We start from the raw sequence: 19,259 nt of genomic DNA, 5'->3' as shown, positions 1-19,259 counted from the left end.
CAGCATTCAAGAAAAATTCCCTTGGGGATCATTTATTTCATAGACGGACTAACAGCCAAATTATATTTTTATCTTTCCAAAAATATCTACTCGTCCTTGCAGTTGTTTTCATTCTTACCTTTAGTTTTCTTCTTGCGTTGAATTTCTTCAAGCAATCTACAGTCTCCTGTCTGTGCATCATAGAGGCAACAGTGGAACGTTGCTGAAGAAATTAAGGAAAGAATTACTTTAAATGCACCCAAACAGACTTATAGCTTTCCATTTACACAACGGCATATATGCGTGTCAACCTATACGGTCCAATACTTAAGTTTTCAATTTCTACCCTGTGTAACTCTTTTCTGCTAGCTTCTACACATAGAGTAAATTTCCAAACCAACAAAAAACAAGGTCTCTTTTTACCTAGAATTTGTCAGGTGTAAAGTCCTCTTGAAACAAGTTTTTCCCAATTTCCTTAGTAAGGACTAAGGAAAACACAGAATCCTAAGAGTTTGAGTTACAGAGTAGAAACATAATATACTAAATATGAACATTTTTTAAAATATGTTTTAGAACAAGAAGATAGATTTTCTTTAACACATTAGTGACACTAGATAAGGCACAGAAGCAGGAAATATTTCAGAGGAAATTCAGCAGCACTTACATTTTCCCCAACTTAATTTGCATCATGTAAAGCCCAGATAGTGCAGCCAACTAAAACAAATAGAGCTGAGAAACAGCTCTATACATTTCACTGTGATTTTCAAAGTATCAGCCCAGATCATCTGTAAAGTCAAAGCCTAGACTGCACTGAGAACTGAAAGTAGTCCTGAATCCAGTATCACAAAGGTAGCTTCTGCTAGCAGTAATCTAACTCAACAAGTCAATTAATTTCCTGCTTTTCAATTACATCATCATAGTTATAACAAAAAAGATGTAAACCATTATGCAACTGAAAATTACTTTCTTGTACATCTTTTCCTTGAGAACTTAAAATCATGCTCTAGTTATGGCAGTGAAATTCTGCACCATGAATCCAAGGCAAAGAATTTTGCATCTGCAAAATTTCTTGTCACGGGCTGACATACCTGTATAATTACAATTTTACATTCTACTATACTACTTTAATAGCTGCAACAGAACACCACAAGGAAGAACAAAAACTACCCTCCAAATACCTTCAGGAGACACTAAAGTATACAATACAGTGATTTGTCTTTCAAATTATTTTGTTAAATATGTGGAAGTTACTTACACAGATCCATGGATGCTTTAGTGCTTCTGAAGCTGTGATACGTTTTGCAGGGTTGATGGTAAGCATTTTATTGATAAGGTCTTTTGCTTCAGGAGTCACTGTATCCCACTCTGGAGAGGGAAACTTAAAAAAATATATATAAATATGTGTGTATTATCTTGCAGGACCATTATACAATTTTATATAAAGACATTACCTGATAACAGGTCTCTGATATTAACAGCTAGTTTTAAGTTAAAAACACTTTTCCACAATCAGAAAGATTGAATTAGCCAGATTTATATGCAGTGTTTTTCTTCTTCACTGTTTTGGTTTGGTTTAGATGCAGAACATATATGGATTAACAATATTATGATGACAATTGAAATTCATAGGATAAAATAGGAGATTCCAGTCAGCTGTGAGGAATATGATCATAAAGCATCTCAAACAGTCACTTTGAATTAAGACAAAAATATTAATCATTATTATTCAAACTCTTTGTTTACTTTCTTTCAGTGTTAATATCAATACCAGTTGTATAGTTATGGTATAGAAATGAAAGTAGAGTTAAGAATTTAACACCTCCTTGCTCAGAAAAATATTTATACATGCACTCAAAGTACTTGCTCAAATGCAAATGGAATGAAAAAATGGGTACATCTTAAACTGTTGCTGTGAACAGAACACCTTGAGCACATCATTTTCCAGTAATAAAAAATGTCTATTCTTAGATTATAAGAATTTAATATAATCTAGATGCAGTACATCATAGTATGTATTAAGTACGTACAATACAGCTTCAAAGTTTAGTCTCTGTACTCACTAATTTCTCACCCTCTCAGCTGAAACTGTAACTCCCACTGTAAGTCTGTTTATTACTGTATTACTTGTTCAACTGGAAGACTAGATAGACGACAGCATAACACAGATGGCCATAGCACAGCAATCACTTTTCTGTCATTAATCAGAACTGGATTCAAATAAGAACTTCAAAATTAGAAGGTACAGCATCTTCAACATTCACAAATGACTTAAAGATGAGAATCAATGGTCCTCTGTTTTTCTATCTGCTTAATTTAATATAAATGAATGGAAGATGTTGCAAAATTCATAATGCCACAAATGTTCGGGTACTACTTATCAACAGTCATAATGCTTATTTCAAATACACATTCAATTAATGAAACTATTCTTTTTGAGAAGCTCTATAGCTGCTTGTGTTTACGAAAGTGGGCAATACCAAAATATTGGAGTATATTTAGACAGTTTAAGAATTATTAAAAACAATTTAGAATAAGTGACTGGCTAAAGTGATAACCACAAGGAGTTAAGAAACATCTATTGGAAATACGGAGGTATCAACAGGCTTGTCAGAATAACAAACTTGCACAATTTATACAAGAACCAGAAAATGAAAGGAGTTTTAGGGAAACTGAATTTATTTTTGCAGAGATGTTTCCATTTTTATAAAGCTCATGTTACTGAAGTGACATTTCCTACTCTGAGTGACTCATGACAGTCAATCAAAAAAACAAACAAACAAATAAAAAGATTACAATATAAATCTAACTTTTCACTCTAGGAGACTCCTACACAGAGATACAATTATAAATAATTCAGAAGACAGAGCATGGCACATACATCATAAGCACCAGCCTTTATCTGCTGGTAAAGTCTGTGCTGGTCTTCATCCCAGAAAGGAGGATAACCCACCAGGAGGATATACAGAATGACACCTGCAGAAATCATAGTAGTAATTAAGTAATTGCAAGAGAAAAAAAAAAAAAAACCAACCAACAACAAAAAAAAAACAAACAAAAAACCCACCCAAAAAACAAAAAAAATCATTTTGTACCTGATAACCATGTGAAACTATGGCTCAAAAGAAGGATCCTAACTACTGAAAAACACTTTCCATCCATGCTGGGGATTAGAGTAAACATAGGGTTCAAGGGACAACCTCCTACAAAGTGTGAGCAAGAATGTGTATCTGACACAAAATCAGATTTGTTAAACTGAGAATATTTAGCTAGCTGGAGAAATAGATTTGTACTTTTCAAAGATCACAAAAGTTCTATGAAAATAACACTTCTGGTGTTGTCATGTTGTCTGTACTGCTGTCTATAATACTACAACTAATGTCAGGCAAAGAAAACTTGGGCAACTCAATTTATATTTCTATAAATATATGGTTGATAGGACATAAAGAAGTTCACCTGCTAGTTTTACAGGGACGATTCATTATGATTAAAGAAAATGCTTTCGTAAATACAACCAAATAAGTGTGGGTAGAAGTACAAGAAAGAAACTCATCATTTATTCTCACATAGGTAGCAATCCCTTTGCTAGTACCATAAATTACACTGTTTGAATAACTGGTTGATAAAGTAATTGCTCTCTACTCCACTTAACAAAAATCTTAGTCTCAGACTTCAAAACTGCAGTTCCAACATCTTGATTTTTTCTAAAAATACTGAATTTTAACTAATACCCATCTTCTGATGTGGAATATAAGGTATTCTGAAAGTCATCCTTCCCTTAACATACTTTACAGTTGACTGAACACTATCTTTCAGAATAATTCCTTACCGCATGCCCACATATCCACAGGTTTTCCATATGGATCTTTCCGTAAGACTTCTGGAGAAAGGTATCCTGGAGTGCCAGCAAAGCCTGTCACAAGGCAAGGAAAGTACTCTCAAAAACTGTATATGCTCCACAAAAAGCAAGTCATTTTCATGTTATCCAAGAACACACAGGATCTTCACAAACTATCCAGCAATAACTACTTCATCTTAAACTTTTAGTTCTATGGCAAACTGCCTAAAAGTAACAATAACATAAATACACATGCAGACCCGTCCCATTCCCTTTTTGCCACCATATCTATGTATCTACAGTCAAGAGGACAGCGAAAAGCCAGCTGGTTACCCATCTATCCTAACACTGCAGATTCAACAGTTGTGTCAAGGGTGACAATGGAAGATTTCCAGAAAGATTTCCAGATAGCTGAAAAAATTTCACTCATGACCTGTCCATTACCATAAGCTATAGAAAGACAATCAGTAGTAAGATACAAATATATCTGCTCAGGTTCAAAGTAAAAAAAAAAAGTTAGTGGAGCAGGGAAAACATGGGAAGCACGGAGTAATCCCCTTGGAGATATCAACTGAAAGACAGCAAATGCATTCTGCGCTTACCATGAACACTGTTTCTGAGGTTTGTTTTTGTTTGTTTGTTGTTTTTAATCCCTACCATAATCTAGTCTATTTTAAACTAGCGCCAAATTATACAAATTATTTTTGTAAAGATGACTCACCCAGGACTTCTGAGTCCATCTTCTCTCAGCTGTAAAGACTATTTTCACACGTAAAGTACTACTTCTGGTGACATTTATGGGGAACTGATTAACAAAATGCAGGGGCACTTAAGCAACACTTCTGCAGCTATAAGGAACATTTTAAAAGCCCTACTCAAACCTACATGAGGGTTAATTTCTGAGAAAACAACATATAATGCTAAATTTAGAAAAGCTCACATATGGAGCAATTTCTCATTTACAAGAAAAAGAGAATAGAAACACTCTTCTAATTTCTTTTTATAGAAGCAGAAACTCAAATCAACCAGGGCCTGACAGTGGCAAAATAAATGCTCAGAAACGCTCATGATTAGATTTCTTGAGAGCACAACTGGCTATTGCTTTGTATGAAGACATACAACTTAGGCTTCGGTCTTCTTATAGCCTTTGCTGTTCATATTCCACACAACTACTTTTAAGATTGTTTCAATGAAACACTCACTTCCTTGAAGTGATGCAGCCTGTGGAACCTCCTTACAAAAGTTCACAAAAAGCATCTCCAAAGTCATATACCCTTTACAATTTGGATGTTCTTTCTTTATTCTTCAGCAGCAGTACGGTCTTCAATTAGGAGAAATAAAAAATTAAGGTTTAAATGTAGTCATTTCTCAGAATACTGTAATTGGTAAAAGCTTCATGATCCATAATGCTCTGTACTGTTTCAGTTAGTATATTTGCTCTTATAAGTATTTTTGTCTAAAATTGTATGCTTGGAAATTCTTGGAAGGTGAGAATTTGAAAAACCAACTGTTATTTCTGAAAGACCAGAACGTATTCTACAAGATTTGTGCTAAACAGAGGAAGCAATGAAACATATGAAAGATGGCGATAAAGTGTGAAGTAGACAGCTACAGAAAAAGGAAGCCTCTGCCCTGCAGCTGGCAATCGTTTTAGGGTGGGAAGAGGAAATGAACAAACACATTGTGTGTACTCTACTCAGAGAGTGTATCTAAATAGTTTAATGAAAAATAGGTTTGTGTTTTTCAGTATTCTGATATGAGAACCATGAATTCTGAAGTACTATCGTACACAGGAAACACAGTTTAAGCTCCTTTGAGAAGCTAATGAATTCATGTTCTAATTACCTTTAAATGGAGTGGTTTCATAATTTTTCCTGGAAGTAGAGCTTTACATTAATATTTTGGTTCACTTTAAATGTAAAGTTGTACTGATGTTCATCCTTACCACAGCTATACAAACATTATCATACATCCATTGGAACTAAACGTTATAGTGAAGATATAATAACTAGCTAACTTTGTCTTCTGATGAGGTTACAGAAGAGTTTACACAAATCAGAAATAACAAGTCAGAAATAAATCATAATAAATATGAGTGTATTTTTCAGAAAAAGTAGTAATCAACCTAGCCACAAAAAAAAAAAAAAGGACTTTCAAACCTGAAAACTGTGACTATATAGTCTAGGAAAGGCTGTATCACTGTGTATTACTATTATCACGTGATATTAAATACGTATTCAGAGGCCCAAGATAAATGCTGCGCTGTGTCTTGTTCAGTGGTGCATACACACATGAGATGGCATATTCCTCAACCCAAATATCTTACAGTCTCAAAAACCTCTGCAAAGATAACATATATACTTCATAAATAGTAAGAATGTCTCGAGTCAAACCTGCACTGGAGGATAAGTATAATCCCATAAATTAAAGTTAAATTAACAAAAAAGAGATGTATCTTAAAAACAGAGAAAGAGATTATTGCACTAAGACCTGCCCTATGCTTTCATCACCCCCTTGCTAGACTTACGGCTTCAGTGCCATTCATGCAAGCGTTCCAAAATAAACTGGTAGAATAAATTATGCCAGTTTAAACAGTTAAAGCTGTACATCTTTGCTAACATAACTCCCTTTGACTCAAGAATAAATGTTCAAATGAGTAGCCTGATGAGAAGATATGAAAAATGAGGCCGCAAGGGGCAAGAACAAGCCTTTCAGAGCAAATATAGGGCAGTAGCCTTCACTTCCTGCACAGCTGGATCTAAAAGAGCAACTGTATACAATCCAAATTTAATGCAGCTACTACTACAAAAAAAGTCAAATGAACAATGTGTTGCATATTTTAGTCCTAGCTTCAGGGCTAGCTGAAGACAAGATGCAGCTGGGACTAAATCTAGCTACCAATGAGTCAACTACAGCCCCTTGACAGACTTGAGTGAGACTCGCCTATTACAGTAAGCAAGTGGAGCCTGCCAGACACTTTCCCAGCACACTTAACACCTGCTAGGAGGATGGGGTGTTTCCACTAAACAGATGAGCAATTTCTACAAACAGTCATGAAACAGGTTTGCTCTATAAACACGTGAACTGTGAAAGCATCCCCATAGTATCCAAGCTTTAAGCAAAGTAAGTATCATGCCACAGGTTTACACATACACAAAAACACACACACACACACACAAAAAAAAGGAAAAAAAAAAAGAAAAGAAAGAAAAAAATGATGCTGAGCTATAATTAGAATCAGACCATGCTATGAGTCACAAAGTGCTGCAGAACCCACTGGAAAGCAGAAAAAACACTGGAAGGAAGACAAAGTTCAGGACATCAGAGTGTTTTTGCATTGTTAAAGCAGTATAAGAAGATTAAGGAAGGCACTCAGAACATTACTGAAAGCTTTTGCATTTCTATAGCAGTACAGAACTCATTTACCAAATATTACAAATTTTTCTGTCACTATTCTTTTCTTCCAGCTTCTCTGTCACCTATATATCTTATGAAGACATTCATCTCACTCTCTACCAAGCTCAGCATAAAGACCCCATGATGCTAAGACTGAAACTTCAGATGCATCAACTGATCAATAAATAAAGTGCAAGATTTTACAGGCATCTGCAATCTCATGTGCATTATCTGCATCCATATAGATAGAGAAAATAGTCCTGAAGTTCATTCTGCTCATTTTTTCTTGAAAGGCTTCCTGTTTTCCAGATGTTTTCATCATTTTAACAAATTATTGTATTTTGTCTTCTCTTTATTCGACTCTTTTTGTGCTAGTCTATTCATTAATGTGCAAGACCAATCTCCACTCTCTTTTGTGGATTACTGAAATCCATTTATATAAAGGCTGGGATTTAAAACAGCAGGCTAGCTTATAAAGCTACCAACATATGTCCAACAGTACTGTCTGTGCATGTGGATGCATCCTAGATTTCAAACTCTCAATCTCTCAACACACCGCTTGTACAAAATCCTTTGTGCTTTTATTCTAAGCTTTGATAGCAAGCTTGCAATTGCTTTGTTCAATTTTAAGCTGTATTTTCTAGCTGCTGTAAATGAGAATATGTTGCTGCCACAAATATTTTATTGTGTGTTTTTTTCTTTCTTAGGTAGAAAATGACTTTGCGCTTGCACTCCCCATCTGTTGAAATGGCGGTATTTGAGATTGAGGAACTGTATTTGGACATTTCCTGTTATTTAAAATGACCAACATTAAATTTACCTACACTTTTTCCTTGGGCATCTGTGAACTGTAACAAAGGATCCATAATAAGCATTACTTTTTTTTTTTTTAGTCATTAACAAAAAAAGGAAATACTTTAGTGGGACTAGAGAGAACTGTGTAATACTGAACTCACTACCCCCATTCTTTTTTCAGATCCTGAAGCACAGCTTTGTACATTCCAAGTATTGACTCTGAAGACCTAGTTTAAACAGAGTTCCATCTACAGCAGAGAAGAAACTCTCCAATCTCAGCGTTTCATGAACTAAGCTGAGGCACAGAAAGTGCACTCTTTTGCTGGTTATACATACACAGAGCTTGTTTACACATTCCAATACAACTTTGTCACCTTTGCCATCAAGGAAGTATGCTCTCAATTCCTCTCAGACCAAGTTTATGTTTTCAAAAGTATCACATTAGCAGAGAACCTCTAGTTTAAGCTTCAAAAGATACTTGTAAGTTATGGACAGACAACTTTTCCCAGACACTCTAAACCATTCTCTCATTTCTTGGATTTATTTTGTCCATGGTCTCCCATATGAGATGCTTCTATATTAGCAGTTGAACATTCTTCATAAGCTCGATTATTTTGAACTAAATAGGTCAAATAAAGTTTTGTGAACAGCTTTACTATCAGGTCTGAAGGGGCAATCACCTCTAGGACAGCAACATAAGCAGCTGAGACAGATAACTTGGACTGTTACAGTGAGATGTGGATTACTGTCTAAAATAAAATTTTCAGGTATTTCCAATGAACAAACCGCCGTTCAGATAACATGTTTTGACTTCTAGGTGTAGGAATGGAATGTTCCAATGTTTCTGCATTGGAATTAACAAGACAAATATTTAACTAATAGTTCTTTTCAGGGGTGTCTTTTTACTTCATCAGGGGTTTCTGATAGTCTTCACATGCTCAGCAGATAGGTGAAGTAATTTATAGTCACAGAGATTAGGTAGATGGAGTAATTTATAAGTAGAAAGACAGCATCTCTCATCTGTCCAGCTATCTAGAATACCTCTGAGCCTTGAGTCAAAGATAAGCTAGACATCCCACTCCTAAACAGTGTGACAAGGATATCAATAGGCTCATTATATTGAAAGACTACTAATTTTTGGTGCTGGACGGACAAGACCTAAGTGATAAAGAATTTAGGAGAAATTAAATAATTAGCAATATATATGTTTAGATAGCAACAATTAATGTTCAGCCAGTATCCATATGTTTAGTTAAGTGTAGGGAACCTGAAGTACTCAGCCAATTAGGAACCAGTGGAGGAAAAGATAAGCATCGGGCAATAGAGTATAAAAGTTGTAACACTCTCTCTGCAGGTACACTCCTGCTTGCAAGATGCTCGCCATTGCAATTGTGAATAAAAGCTGCTTTTATCAGAGATACCATCCTGATAAATTATTTGGATATTTCCAACATGGGCAGCTGTACTCAACAGTATTAATCCACAGCCTTATTCTTCAGTTACATGAGTGACTAAATGGAAATCAGCCATCTCCTTCCCAGCCTCTGTGCTTGTATTTCCTTTCCACAGATACAAAAGTGAAAGCGAGAAAGAAGGAGTTGTGTGAACCTACGTTTTAATCAAACTTACAGGCAGACAAAAGGTAGGGCAAACCAGAAGTTAGTAAATCTCTAAGTTTCAGAGTCAAGGAATGTCAAAGACATTCTGTGCCTACAGAAGAGACTTCTGCCAATTCATTTTATGCAGCAGTTTGGGAAGATGATTTAGCTTTGCCAGTGAAGAAAACGTTATGAGGCTGAGCCTCTTCTTGCCTAATCAAGCTCTTTTCCATGGAAATTTAGCCAGAGGTAATTTTTGAAGCTTTTTCTCTTCTCTCCCTCTCCTGTTTTGCTGTTGCTGTTGTTGTTTTTAATAAACAAAGTCTGCTGCCAAGCTCTCTTTAATTCTGTGAGAATTACAGGTAATGTTCTTCCTAGAGAAAAAGATCTAAAGTTTACCCTGGTGTAGAGCTTGAACTATGAACAAAATATTCTTATAAGCTACATACCAAGCCATTACACAGCTATATGTTTTACACTAGAGCGAGGAGCTAGCAAGTTTGGGAGGCTTAGTGGCAACACTAAGTAAATGCTAAGATAATAAAAAAAAAACCCATACTTACCAAACCAAGCCTGTTGTTCCCCTTGGACTTCTATAGCCAATCCAAAGTCTGCCAGTTTTACTGCTGCTCCCTTGGATTTGCTAGCTAAAAGTAAGTTCTCAGGCTTTATTTGGAGAGAGAAAAAAAATTGAGATTAAAAAATAAGTAAATATAATTTAGACAGTTTTTTTTCCCCTTTTGTTGTTGTTGTTTTTGTTTTGTTAAGGTGGTCTGGAAAAGAAGAAATACTTTAGAGAAGTGAAAAAGAAAAAAAAAAAAACACCATGCATTTTCGCTATAAAAGTTAAAAACTGTACTTTCCACTCTTAATTAGGAAGAATCACTAGGTTTGCAAATACCATATGACAGCAAGACTGAAGATAAAAGCACAAATCTTCTGGAGAAGTACATAAGCTAGAACTGCCACACGGCATTGTGATTACTGTTTGTTTGATAGGACAATTCAGAGAGCCCTAACAACTCACTGTATGGAAGAAGCTGCTGAAAAACCCCAAAGCCCACATATCCTTTGATTCGCAGTCTGTCCTACACAGTTAGTAGGATTAGGCATTTCTAACTGCAGACTGTATGTTTCACATGACAACAACAGCAGCCGTTTTCATATTTGTATTTAGAGGGCAGGTGTATTTGTAGTGCCAATCTTTCTACAATAAAACAGCACACCCACATTTGTGCTAGCTGAGAACCTACCGCAAATAACAATTTAAGTCTGGGAAAGTTCCCACTTTGCTTTTTTAGGGCATGCTGGTCACATCTGAAATCAAATGCTTCAGTATATCTACGCAGTTAAAAGTAAAGGATTTGATACTGGCGGTGTCATTCTAGCCTTCATAAAGTATCCTTTGAATGTCAGTTACCAAATGCATAGAATGTTAATCATCCAAAGATAATTTTATTCTAGGAACCCGAAAATGTTTTAACCTTACAAAATCCTGAAGAATTCAACAGAGCATTTCAGAGAACTGACACTATTTTGTTTTCTTGACACTTCTTTTTTCTCTATATCCATTACTATTATTTTTTTTAATCAGCACTGCTTTAAGCAATGCCACAATGCTTATCATTTAATCATACTAATTTAAACATGTAGTCACATACGTTCTTACAGGTTCTCTTATCACAGTGAGAGAAGTTTACAGTAACTACTTCCTAAAGCAATGGATGATCCTGTGTGGTTATGATCTTCAGCAGTCCAAAAGCAGTGAAATTTCTCATTCTCTTGGTTGAAAGAGAACTATTGATCTACCAAGCCCTTATAAGTCGGAACATAAGATTCCATTTGAAATAGTAGTTTTGTGTTCTTTGTTGTTCATTATTTATTTATTCCACCACACACCTTTATTTGCAAAAGTGCTCTACAGTAAAAATCACCATCATGAGTGAATATTTTTCAACAGAAGATGAAGCAAATTTCCTCGTATGCCACAGACAACAGCCTTTTGAGGAATGTTGTGTGGGACTATACCCCTAAACAACACGCAGCTGTCACTTCTGGATGATGAGAGGCATACCAGAAAATTATCATGCATGAACTTGGAATGACTGCAAGAACTTGGAAAATGTTAACAGCCTGTTCTGGGCCATTCAAGACCTGGATGCAATAATGTCACCCTATGTTACTGAGACTGGCTGCAGTCAAGCATGCTGAACAGCACTGCTAACTACTGAAATTACTTACAAATAAATTAATATGATTTATGCCTTATTTTTTCAAAGGGTTTTATTCAAAGAGATCAAGTAGTATATCTCTGTGTATTTTTCCTGGAAGACAATCAGAGTTGAGTTGTTATGTTATTGCCATTTTTCAGCAACTTTAACTTCCAGGGGGAATGCAAGTGGATCGTAATCACAGAGTTTAACAAAAGCAGCTGATTGCCAAGAACTGAAATTCCTTCATGGAAGTGCATTTTTACCATCTGTTAAAGACAGACTTCCACTAGAAGGTCAGTTTATTCCAGACATAAGATCCACCACCATTCTGACTTATGCAAGAGAAAGCAGCAACAAGCAGTGTAGCAGTTGTGAGAGGCTGCAAATGCTCCACTCTTTTGCCACCATATTCTACTCAAGGATGATTAAATGAAATCAGATTGCTCAAGTGATTTGAATCCCCTTTATAATTGCCCCCATCACACATCCCACATGCAACATCAAGCAGTTTAAGGATCCGTGCCAAGCCATAAACATCTTCTATGTGTTATTGCTCTGCTCATGGGTCTCTGCGTCGTCTTTTCTGTACAGGGAGTTCTGCTGGGATTTTACCACAGTCTTTCATTTGACTCTTTTTTTCCCCATTTTGCCAGAAGTAATGTGAAGAAAGAATGTTCACTGTTTCATGAAGTTTTCACTTTCAGAAATGAAGCTGGGTACTGCAGTTTGGCAGGAACATTTTTTCCTCATAATGTTTCCAATTCATCCTCGATTTGCCAGAATCAGAAATCCATACATTTTGCCACAGTGAACAACTGGATTTAATGCATAACTGAAGAAAAGGTTATTTCATGTAAGTGTATGAAGGGCTCTAGAAAGCATTCCTTACTGTAGACTAAAAGTCAAGTTTACAAAGCTACAATCTTTTGTACTTCTTTTATTCCTTTTAATGCTAAAAGCATCAAATTATGTTGTGCTGTGAGGACAGGAAACTGTTGGAGCTGCTGGACAAAATGATGTTTTCTCATTTAAACTTGTTCCATGTTATCTGGCTGTCTGCCAACCAAGAGCTACAGCCTGGGTTGCTGTACAACTGTGACCTGGGGAGATCCACAAGTGCAAAACAGATTGAAGATCTAGTGTCTCTCTGAAATTTATTATTCTCTAAGCTTTCTGAGCATATCATTTTATGGTCACAGATGACACAGACCTTTACAAATTCAAACAATAACTGTAACAGTTGTTTAAGGGGAATTAGAAGGATAGCAATACGTAAGACAGCATTCTGAGTCCAAAATTATTATTTATGATAACTACCAGAACTCTCCTATCCATGTAACTCATACAGGAAGAAAAACAAGTGACAGAGAAGCCACACAAGAAAGAATTAGTGCGTTCCACTGCCTTAGCCCACATGCCATTTTTCTTCTGTAAAAAATCTTCTGTATCAGATAGGACGTTTCAACCTGCTTTCAAACTGAAATCTTCTTTTACTTGATATCTTGAAGCCCCAGTGTCCAAACTTTTCCACAAGGCTGGTTTCCTACTAGCTCTGATAGACAGACTTGTCACTGACTTTCCCAGTAAAAGAAAATAATCTTTAATGGTTTCTTTCTATATCAATCTGTTTTAAATGCAGGAAGTAACACTCTCCAGCCATATGGAAATGTACACAGCTAAGAAAGAGGTAAAACTCAGCACAGGAGTTTTCTTTCAAAGGCTTCTATCCCAGTGCTAAGTAAGTATTCATCAGGTAGGACCATCGTGGTGGAAATGCTGTAAGAATTCCAGCTTCCTAGAGAGGTTCTATAGCACACACTATCCTCTCTGGAGGAGAGATGTTTCTGTGCCAGCAGTCTCACAGCAGCTGGCCTTTTCTCACTAATGTGTGTGAAGTGCAAACTGACAGTGTCCGCATTATGTTGATGAGAGACAGCTCTGGATGCCCCGAAAGCTCTGAAAGACTGTGTATTCAGTAAATACACCAAATGCTTGCAAAGTAACTACTGTTTTCCCTGGTACTGAGCAGAGGACAGTAGACTCGGATGTCCAAGTTCCCGGGGCTCAGCTAGGCGTTAGCTTGCGATAGGCAAGCCATTGCGGATTTCCTCCAGCGTGCGCTAGAGGCTCAGCGAAACAACGAAAGCAAAAAGGAAAAGGTTTAAATTTCCAGATCTCGCGGCTGTGAGTTAGTTTGCTGTTCTCCGCTGCCGCACGGCGCACGCCGCCGGGCAGAGGCTCCGGCAGGGGAGGGCTGGGCGGGGCAGCAGCACTCACCTTGAGGTCGCGATGGACTACGCCCATCTGATGGCAGTGGAGCACAGCCTCCAGGATCTGCTGAATGCAATGACTGCATGCAAACACCAGGGGCGCGTGTTAGTTCCAAGCGTGCGCCGGCCGCCCGCACGCCCGCAGCCAGGCGTCGGGGCGGCGACGAGGGGCAGGCAGCGCGGGGCCGTGCGGGCCGGGCCGGGGGCGCCGCTCTCCCCCGCCGTTCCGCTCCGCTCGGCTCCGCGCGTACCGCCCCGCGCCGCCCGCCGCTCAGAGCACGACGGCCTCAGGCTCCGCCGCGGCGGCACAGGGCCGACCTCCGAGACGTGCCTCCCTTGGCTCGCTCTGCTTTCTTTGGACTTTTTAAATTTCAAGTTTCCTGTTCAAAAGCAATGTTTTTGCAAAAGCGCGTGGATTTGGCCAATTCGGTGAGATCACAGAACAGGTTTGAGCTCTTCTGTCCATTTTCCTGTTCATTGACTAAGGCCTTACAAATAGCAGCCGCTGAGATAGAAAACGTTGGAGGCCAGGTGTTTTAGGTAAATCATTAACTTCTCTCCGTCCAATTTTGCCAGCAATTAGCATCACTTGCCTGAGGGTTCGTCATACTCTAAAGCAGCAGTGTGCGACCGGCTGTTCTGCCACTGCAACCCCGGGCTCAGCACAGTGTCGTGTCAATCTGCAAGCTGACATACATCACAGCCAACGTTCACCTCCATGGGCGTGCACAGCGATACACGGACAGCCTCAGTAAAGTACCAGACACGTTTGACAGCATAGGACAAATCCAGAGCCGTGGGAAGAGACAGGTTTTTGGCAACCATTCCCCCTTGTGCCATGATGTATATTAGGCCTGTAGACTTGCAAACTGGAAAGAGGCATCATGCATTATTTGTCGGTCTGGCTGTTTGGAGTGAGTAGGATAGGCAAGGGAACATCGCAGCCAACCCACCCCCTGCCCCTGCCCAGCAGAAAGAAACAAAACTCTTATCCATTTGATGGGCACCAGATACTGACCTTCAGGTCTCTGTGAACTATGCCATTTAGATGACAATGATTAACACTTTCTAGAATCTGCTGTATACAATGACTGCAAAGATACAAGGGCAGAATGGAAGGGAGAACATTTTAAAGGCACATAATCACATTAAATACAAAATAAAACTAAACTTAAAAAATTATAAAGAACAAAAACAGTTTTACATCTCCTGACAAATCTTGATTGTACACTGAACTGGAGCAAAACAATGCTAAAAATTGAGATATTTCTAGCTCTAAAACATTAAAAAAAGAAGAAAAGAAAGCCAAAAAAAAAAAAAAAAAAAAAACCAAAACAAACAAAAAAAAAAACCAGCAAAAAACAAAAAACAACAGCAAGAACAAAGTCAAAAGGAACAAACTAAAAAAGACACTTGACATGGAACATAAGACACCTGTTAGAATTACAGGATCATTAGACTGTATTTTCATTCAGCAGTATGGAAACTTTCTCCAGCTTCCAAAAACTGCTACTAGAAAAACAAACTAGAGGCAATAAATTATTTGGTGATATCTCTTATATTTGTTGAATATTTTCACAATGAAGTTAATGTTACACAAGTGCTGTAGCAAGAATACGTTCAAAAAATGAAATGGAAAACAAAATGAAACAAAAAGTCAAAACTAAGGAAAAGCAAGGCATTTCTCATTGTGAATCTAATGGTTTCTTAAAAACTATTATCAGAATAAATAGCTAAGTCATTCCAAAAGGTGGCATGCATTTTCATTTTAAATTTCTTTTAATTGTCAAGCAATAGTTTAGTAAAGAGTCACTCATGAAATGGAAATCCACATTAAAAATGGAGACAGGCATTTTGTTTTGGCTATTTAAACAAAAGAGCACCTATTTTTCCATGTCCAGGTTTGCAAGTTTTGGCCAACGTCCAATGCCAAAAAGCACAACTAAAATATTCATCTTTTACAGCACTGCAACTTTTTTCAGATGTTTTTCAGCACTACGAGAGCTCATAAGTTGTTTGTTTTTTTTTTTTAAGATATCCTTGTGTCAGAAGCCAGTGACTGTAAGAAATAAACCGTAGTAATGGGCCAAAGATTTAATTTGGTTCATCCAAAATGTTTTGACCATGGAATTCAGAAGGAATGGTCATAAATCAGTAACTGGAGTCCAAACCTGAAAACCATTTCTTATGCAAATAGCTCACATCTTGCTGAACTAGATTGCTCATATGAGTAAAGACTACTTGCATGAGTAAGGGCTTGCAGGAGCAGACCAGTATTAAAATCCTAGGATGTGTGTCTAAAAAGTCCATTAACTATTTCTAAAGGCATACACACACTCACAGACATACAGGCACATATGCACTATATATATAAATATATATATACGCATAAATATATATATATAAATATATAAAAATAAAGATACAAAATAAATAGAAATTTTGTTCATTTGATCAAGTTTTACTAAATATATAAATGCATATATATATATATATATCTCCAATATATACATATGCACAGCCCCTTCCAATATGCAGTAACTCTAGAACAGAAAAAAAAACAGTTTTCACTTTCAAATCACAATTATCTTAAAACACACATTGACACCATATAATGGTCTTTGGCATCAATATTATGAACTCTGCCTGAATCACAGCAGGCAAAAATCATTAAATTTTATTTAAACATAGCTCTTCTTCTTCCACCCCAAGTAAACTACTAATGTTCTTCTACTCTATGTTCTGCCATGTTTTGTTCTACATTTAAGTGTTTACAATAGTGATGTTTTTACCATTCCCCCAGAAGTTAGTCAGAGTATTAAACAGAGGAAGCTTCCTAATATTCTGCCTAACTTCTTGTTTATTAATTATTATTATTATTATTATTATTACTACTACTACTACTATGGACACTTAATGTTTTCCAGTTATGCGCTAATTCCAAACATAAAAATTTAACTGTGCCTATTATCAGTGGTGGTGTGTGGCTATGAAAGCAGAAAACTATGATGATTCTTCAAACTTAGTCTGAAACAGATTTTCTGTGTAAAATTCAGTTGTAGGACATTTTTTCCTTTAAAAAAAAGCAACTCACCACAAAGTTTAAAATTCATTATTGTGTAGGAATATTTAAGATTCATTACTGTATGAGGGCAACTAGATTCTGAGATGGAAAAATGGCATGATGTTTTATGCCAGCGTGCAGATTATGATAATCTGCCATTTATTCAAGTTTTTCAACAAGCACTTGCAGCAAATTACTCGAGATTTCAAATTTGAGCTCAGACTATGAGATGCACAGTATAATTGCTTATTGATGAAACACAACAAAAAAATTAAATATGAAATGCAAATTAGTACTTCTGGACCTAGAAAAAAATGATGTTTAATGTACTATTCTTTTAAGACCAACGTATATTTCAAATTTTAATCAGCAAATAACCACTGCATCAGATTGCTGGAATGTTATGTCCAGTTTGCAGAAGGGAAAACTGGATAATGTTTTTAGTCCGAATCACTAGTTCCCAAAGATTTATCGAACTGAGATTTAATTTGAGCTTCTGCAGGTGAGCAGACATCAAATCTTGTGTGATCATCACTAGTCTTGAGCTCAAGACCCCAGACTGCCTCTTTCCAGGTGTTAGAACTCTAGGAGAAATCCAAGAGTCTCACAGACTCTGCTAGTTTTAACTGATGCCAAACACCATGAGATATTTAAGTACCTGTGCTGGTACTGGTACATTAAAGACAACATCAGAAAAACACATGACTTACCTGGCATCTGCTTCACTGTAATACTCTCTTGCAACTATGTCTTCAAACAATTCACCTCCAGTGACTCTGTTAGAAAAAGTAAGACAGGAAAGGGGATTTCAGAAGAGAAGACATGTATCTTAAACATAGCTTTATAGAGAGAAGTCAGAAAGGAATAACTAAAATATTTGTACAGAAATGAAAGAGATTTTGACCTGCAAAGTGAAGGGACTAAATTGGTAGGTTGGACAAATTACATTATTACATGAGCAGCAGTGAAAGAGCAATCATAACTGGAAAATAAAAGCAAAGAGCAGCAATTATTTGGCATATATCAGTTAAGTATATCAAAATTAAGCAGTAAAACTATGTGAATAAAAGGGAACTGTCCAGAAGGGAAGATTTAAGTGGCTTAAGTTCAGAATAGTCCAGGATAAGCTGAAAACTGCAACATAAATTAGACAGAAGAAAGGATACAATAATACTAAAAAGGGAAGCGTAGATTGAAACAGAACAGAGGTGTTACACATGTGCCAGATCAGTTTGGCTTCTGTGCTTTGGTTAGAAAAAGAATTTCTGAGTTGGAGGGAAAGTGTCAATAGTAGCAGTGTACCATAATCAGTTAAATGGCATTTCTTTTTGTAAAATATTTTCACTTGTCTTTCGTCTTTGTCAAGAATGCTTTAGTGAAATTGCCACTTACAGTTTAAGTTAGTTAGAGGCATTAGTAGTGCAAAAGAAGTATATGAAATAGAGGATTAGTAACAGAAGGAACTGTGCTTGTGTATTCAGGATTTCAGTGTACAACTAATAGCTTAATACTAGGACATGGCTAAGAAGAAAAAAACATGTGTTGTCATAAATGAAAGATGACAGGCCCAGAATGAGTCACCAGCAGGATGGTGCCACAGTCTTAAAATGCATTTAAAATAAGGTAACAGCTATCCCTACAAACAACAGTAAAACCTTTCCTTATATATATACACAGTTCTGCCATGTTCAGAAACGGGAATTAAAACAGCAGTATGAGTGGAAAATTGCTAATAGGCTATCCATTCACTTACTCATCCTGCCAAAGGAAAGTCAGGTTAGCTTGGCAAAAAAATATTTAAAAAGACTAAAAATAAATAATGAAAAACAAAAAGCATAAACCATTCTCTCTATAAAAGCTAGTCATAAGGAGCAGTATTGGTACAGCACTAAATGAGCACGCTGTATCTGAATAAATAGAAGCTTGAAATCAGGAGAGGTTTAGTAGCAATTGGTGAACTGGCATAATGAAAATGTTTTATTGAAGTAACAGAGACAGCTGCTCTTTTTTTAAGATGAAGATTTATGAGCTTTTAAATAAAATCATACATTTATCTGCCTGTGTTACCTGGACTCAGAAATAGGAAGACCTTTTCAGTACTATACTCTT

The 19,259-nt window shown here is 36.7% G+C and overlaps 1 protein-coding gene across 28 annotated transcripts in view; it reads right to left on the bottom strand.

Annotated features, from left to right (window-relative positions):
• The window catches only part of CAMK2D (calcium/calmodulin dependent protein kinase II delta), a 162,726-nt gene that overhangs the window by 43,378 nt on the left and 100,089 nt on the right, over positions 1 to 19,259 (bottom strand). For 18 of the 28 annotated variants that reach the window (XM_090139242.1, XM_090139220.1, XM_090139221.1 and 15 more), the window contains exons 5-11: positions 17,861 to 17,926; positions 15,105 to 15,177; positions 10,167 to 10,269; positions 3,806 to 3,889; positions 2,858 to 2,952; positions 1,235 to 1,357; positions 119 to 202 (exon numbers count right to left, since the gene is read on the bottom strand). In XM_090139242.1, coding sequence (XP_089995368.1) covers positions 119 to 202; positions 1,235 to 1,357; positions 2,858 to 2,952; positions 3,806 to 3,889; positions 10,167 to 10,269; positions 15,105 to 15,177; positions 17,861 to 17,926 — 628 coding nt within the window. The other 10 variants (XM_090139229.1, XM_090139230.1, XM_090139233.1 and 7 more) reach the window with 3 other exon arrangements.

The sequence above is a fragment of the Phasianus colchicus genome, chromosome 4 (assembly GCF_987193195.1).
Source record: "Phasianus colchicus chromosome 4, bPhaCol1.hap1.1, whole genome shotgun sequence".
NCBI classification, from domain to species: Eukaryota; Metazoa; Chordata; class Aves; order Galliformes; family Phasianidae; genus Phasianus; species Phasianus colchicus.
The sequence above is the reverse complement of the archived record's forward strand: the minus strand, read 5'-3'. Positions and strand labels throughout refer to the sequence as shown.